The 5,534-nt window shown below is 54.1% G+C and overlaps 1 protein-coding gene and 1 long non-coding RNA gene across 3 annotated transcripts; one reads left to right on the forward strand and one right to left on the reverse strand.

Moving 5' to 3' along the window:
* Positions 1-1,059: 1,059 nt before the first annotated feature.
* Positions 1,060-2,276, reverse strand: ZNRF4 (zinc and ring finger 4). Its single transcript, XM_073219302.1, has one exon. It carries the CDS (start codon positions 2,180-2,182, stop codon positions 1,217-1,219), a length of 966 nt encoding a protein of 321 aa, XP_073075403.1. The 5' UTR covers positions 2,183-2,276; the 3' UTR covers positions 1,060-1,216.
* An 846-nt stretch (positions 2,277-3,122) lies between these two features.
* On the forward strand, positions 3,123-4,966 carry LOC140845333 (uncharacterized). Of its 2 annotated transcripts, none has more exons than XR_012124114.1 (2): positions 3,123-3,592; positions 4,582-4,966. It is a non-coding gene; the product is annotated as an uncharacterized lncRNA (long non-coding RNA). The 2 variants fall into 2 exon arrangements; XR_012124115.1 differs by having other exon boundaries at positions 3,123-3,513.
* Positions 4,967-5,534: the final 568 nt, after the last annotated feature.

The raw sequence follows: 5,534 nt of genomic DNA on the forward strand, positions 1-5,534 counted from the left end.
CTATTAAGAGAGACTTAGGAGACCATTGAGGACCCCAGACTTTGTCTAGATTCTGATTCAGACCAACCTAAAGAAATGACCCCATTTCCATGTGCCCACTGGATGGGCATTTGATGCTATTAAGGAATCATTACTTTGAACATGATACTGTAGTCTGGGTTTTTTTTAAGAAGTCTTATCTTAGAGCAGGGTCTCCGCCTTGGCACTGCCCACATGGGGGCCAGATTGGTCTCTGTGGGAGAGGGGGCATCCTGGGCACAGTGGGGATCACTGAGCAGCCTCCCTGGCCCCCACCCACTCAATGCCAGGAGCACCCCTGGGTGTGACCACCACGGATGTCCCAGGACACCACTGTCTGTTCCCTGGGGACAAAATCTCCCACTCCGTTGAGAACTGTTGCTCCAGAAACACAAACCGAAATAGTTACAGAAGACAGAATAACAAGGGAGGGGGTGTGAGTGCACACGTAGAGGGGGGCAGAGCGGCTGTGACCGGAGAGGTATCGAGTGAGTGATGGGTACACGCACGGACGGTCGTCATTCTATTCTCTCTGCTTGGGTGTGTAAGAAGCTGTAAGAAGCTGGCATGATGGGGAAATGCGCGCAGAAGCTGGGGCTCAGCCCACCGAGGTGTACCCAGGCCGCTATCCTTGCCGTGACTGCCATGATGTAAGATGTGAATGTGGCAGGAAGCCACAGAGGCATGCACAGGGATTCTCCGTAGCTTTTGCAAATCTAAAACGTTTTGTTCTGTAAGCCTAAAATTATTCCAAAGTAAACGTTTATTATCTTTTTAAGTCTCCATGCATAATGAGTAGGCTTATCAGAGGCTAGCAACCTGAGTGCCTAGGATTGGAACGGAGGCCCGGGGGTCTGTACAGAGCCACTTTTGGTGTGGTGAGCAGAGTGGCCCGGGAAACACCTCCCACCTCCTCCACATCTCCTCACTTACCCGCAGAAGATGGGAGCCAGCCTTAGGCACAGCCGGGAGTGGCCACACGGGTGGCAGGATTGGCCAGAGGTGGGCCAGCCCCGTAGCAGCCGGGCCAAGAACCCACTTTCAAATCTGCTTTATTCTTTCCAGACTAGAAACAGTCTTCATTTCCAACCTCCCCACCCCACACTTCGCCAGCCAGGGGCTACGGGCCTCACAGGGGATCTGGGGGCCTCTCCGATGTGGCACTGCAGCAGCAGTGTGGGCTGGCTCTGGCCAGCAGCTACAGCCTCCGCGAGCACAGCTGGGCCTGGATGGCCCAGATTGGGGGCCGGCTTCCGGGGAACAAGAGGTCCTCGTCAGCAAAGCTCTCGACGGGGGAGTCAGAGGTGTCGTCCTCGGTGCTGGCCACTGACTGCTTGCACACGGGGCAGGTGTGCTGGCTGGCCCGGGAGAACCAGGGGTCAATGCACTTGCAGTGGTACACGTGGCAACAGGGCAAGATCTTGAGCTGATCACCCTCCTTGTACTTCTCCAGGCAGATGGCACATACATCATGGCGCCGCGTGAAGGTGTGGACCTGGGCCTTCTGGTGGGCCTGCGTCTTGACCACCGGCCTGCAGGTCCACCAGGCGCAGAGCCAGATGGGCAGGATGAGGATGGTGGACGTGAGCAGGGTGCTGCCCAGCACCCAGGAAAGTGCCAGCACGGGGTGGAAGTCCAGGTGAGGGCGCAGCCGGTAGTTGGGCAGCAGGAGCACGTGGGCCGACTTGCCACAGCGCACGATGACGCGCAGATTACGCGAGGTGGACTCACTCACGAACACTGAGGGGATGGTGATCTGGTGCTGCAGGTCCTCGGAGAAGTGCGTCATGCGCACCAGGTCGTCCGAGCCAACATTGTGTATGATGGCCACCTTGAAGCCGGCCTGCTGGGCATGCAGCACCTTGACGTCAAACGTGCAGTCATAGCGGCGGATCAGCACAATGGCGCCCAGGGAGCCATTACCCAGCCAGGGCCCCTGGATGGGCTGGCACGCATTGGCCGGCTTGGCCTCCATCAGGTAGCCCCGCACACCCTCGGGGGCCAGGGGCACCCCGAACAGGGCTTGCAAATCCGCAAAGTCCACCATGCTCGAGTTGTTGTCCAGCACGGCCCGCACCACCGCCTGTGAGGGCGCCAGCAGCGTGCACAGGATCAGCAAGGCCTTAAACGCCCCCAGGGCCAGGACTGGTGGCCACCCCCCCATGGCCACCCCTACTCCTCGGGCGGCTGCGAGGAACTAGGTCCCTTGGGGGCAGCAGACTGGAGGCCTCCTCCCCGGGAGCCCAGGGTTCCAGAGGCCCGCAACCTCTATGACATCATCCTGTTACACTCCGCCCTCAGGAGGCCCCCTGGCTGGGACTGTGGCCCAGACAGAACTCCAGGGTTTCTGACCGAGCGGCCCGGGCAGCCTTTGGAAACATGGTCGAGAGGCTCAGAGCATCCCCAGCTCCTGGATTTCCTAAGGTTCAGCACCGCCACAAAGCGGGCTGATGGTGTTCAGCGGCTCACATCCAGCACTCACACATTCTACGAGTATCATCTCCCCGTGCCTTGCAGAGACCCCCCAAGGTAGGCCAGTGTTACACCCTCTTAAAATTCCCAGAAGGACCCGAACTTGTTCAGGGCCCCGTCCCCATGAGGTCAGTTCTTAAAACCCAAACTCCAGACATTTTGCCTCACTCCCATCCCTCACTCAGCTCTAGCTGCTTGCTGTTCCTCTAAGGCCTGGTCCTGCCTCAGGGCCTTTGCACAAGCTGTGCCCTCTGCCTGGAACGCCCTTTCTCCCTGCAGCTGGCTTTTTCTCATGACTCAGGTCTACATTCAAATGTCCTCAGAATCTAACTGGGCTTGATTTCAGTGGGGAGAGGTGCCAAGGTCAGGGTGGGGCTGGTAGGGCAGGTGGTCCCAGTTCTCAGTGCCTGGTGGACCTCCGGTCCTGCTCCAGCTTTTGTCTCTCACCTCAGAGCCTCCTCTCGGTCTGGGTCTCCAGCTGTCCCCCAGTCCTCAGCCAGAGCTCAGGCACCAGCCTCATGTCCACCCACCCATCCCCAAAGTCTCCCACCCTGAGTCTGCCCCAAATGCATCATGATTTGTTGACCTCTAGAACTTTGCAAATGTTGTTCCCTGTACCAGGAGCATACTTCTCACTCCTCGAGTCTACTTTGCCAGACTGACTATTGGTTCTTTAAGTTTTGTCAGTTGGTCCAACAGCTCCCAGAGCAGCGCTCAACCCATGATGGAGAGAAGGCTGGTGGCAAGAGGCAGACATTGGAGGCAGGCATCTACCAGACAAGGGCACCAAGGGTTGCCAGCAACCACCAGAGGCTGGGAGAGAGGGACGGAGCATGTTCTCCCTCTGAGCCTCAAGGAAAGAACCAGTCCTGCTACACCTTGAGTTTTGGCTTCTGGCCTCCGGAATGGCAAGGGAATAAGCTTCTGAGTCCCTGCCACCCCCCGCCATCCCGGTTTGTGGCACTTTGTTACAGCAACCCTCGGAAATGAATTGCACCGAATCCTTGTCCCCGATAATGAAGGGTGAGTAAGGATGAACTTGGAACACAGAGGCAGTGAACAGCATGTGGGGAATGCAAACAGCGTGTGAAAAGGGCCTGAGGTGAGAGATACGGAGGTAGAGATGACAGATGGATGAATAAAGATATGTATATATAAATACAGATAGATATAGAGAGATTATAGAGAGAGAGATAGATGATGATCATAAGCTGAGTGGCTAGAAACTGCAAGCCATTCAGAGTGGCTGCAAGAGGGTCTTACTCAAGATTGGGAGAGAGATGGGGGAAGGGTGGGCAGGGCCAGATCCGGACCTTGAATGTCAGGGGCCTTGGGATTTACACAGAGAACGACAGGGAGCCCTAGAAAACTTTAGAGGCAGGACACAGTCGGATTGTGCTTCCCGTTTCTGCTTTATGTATTTCTGCACGGCTTGGATCTTTTATGATGGGAATGAATTCACTTATTACTCCTCAATAAAAAGAGATTGGTATTTCTGAAAGAGCCCTCTGCTTGCCGCGTGGAGGGCAGGTCGGAGAGGGAGAAAGGGGCTGGGAAGCTGAGCAGGCAGGCAGAGAATCTGGGAAGCAACGGTACAAGAGCCCTGAATGAGTGACTTGGGGATGAAGGAGAAGAGATGGGGGCACGCAGGGCATCCTGAGGCTCCTCTGCATTCTCTTCCCCTGGGAATTACTTGGAGAAATTCTCTCTGGGTGCTGCCATCTTGAACGCCTTTCAGGCAATCATTTCTTTTCCTAAGAGACAAGTCCTTCACCCTACTGAAATTTTGAAAACCCCATTTTTATTTTGGTGTCTTTGTTCTTTGTGGGTCCCACCAACTTGTGACCAAAGCTTGGAGTGTTTTTCATTCATGACTCTCAGAGCCTTCTCTTTAAAGAAAGACAACAGAGTTGCTCTTTGGGGAATATCTGGTAAATAAAGGAACAGATAGATCGTAATGGGGAAAAGACAGAGAGAGGGTTCTTCAAAGATGGCCTGTTGATACATAGTGTGTGTCAGTTTCCTGAGAATGCTGTAACAAAGGGCCCCCAAACGGGGTGGCTGAAAACAACCAAAATTTATTATCTCAAGGTTCTGGAGGCCTGGAAGTCCAACATCAAAGTGTCTGCAGGGTGGCGCTCCCTCTGAAAGCTCTTCTGACGGCTGGTGCCTGCTGTGCCCACGTGCAGGGGAACGTGGGCATGCCAGAGAATTAACACCTCGGGGGAGCATCCCAGGAACAGTGACCAGTGGACAAATACGCCGTCTCTCTTATCCCTCAAATGAGGTAAATCTGGGGCACGTGTCCCTTACCAGCTCGTAGAGGTCCCCAGCAGGATTGAGCTCCAGCTGCCCCCCACGACAGCCCACTTGACGATGCTTTCTTTCCCCATTGCCTTCTTTTTCCTGCTTCCCATCCCCTCTCTCCTTCTCAGTGTTTTCTGAGATCATTTCCAAAATAAATAACCTGCATTCAGATTCTTGTCGCGGGGTCTGCTTTGGGGGAACTCAAACTAAGATGCTCCCATGGAATAAAGACACCACGTAGGAAAAGAGAGCAGAGAGCAGAGAGCTGAGAGACCCAGGTCCTAAAAACATCATCTGAACACCTCAGTCTAGCTGAGCTTAGGCCACACCACCCCTGTACCCCTGTTCCATGAATGGATATACTCGTTTTTCTACATAAGAGAGAGTTTCTGGTTTCTGTTCTCACACAATTAGCCTCATAGGGTTGGGGGAGGCTTGTAGAATCTCATGGGAGAAGAGATACTGGGCACAATTATAAGTTTGATTTTCTTTTTTTTTTGTTTTGCTTCCCCTCTATCTCCCTCCCCAAATGTTCCTTCAGTGATGCCTTCAGATATGCCAGAGAGGTCTGGGTCCTCTGATTGTTAGAGATAAAACACATATCAGATGGGGTGATGGGATGTGTCTCGTGTTCACCCTCATTTCCCGGACATCAGAGTCACATGTATTTCCTTCCTTGGGCACATCGGGCTAAATCAAATGCTAAACCTGGCCATACATGTGCAGGTATGCAATAC

The sequence above is a fragment of the Manis javanica genome, chromosome 13, assembly GCF_040802235.1.
Source record: "Manis javanica isolate MJ-LG chromosome 13, MJ_LKY, whole genome shotgun sequence".
NCBI lineage: Eukaryota > Metazoa > Chordata > Mammalia > Pholidota > Manidae > Manis > Manis javanica.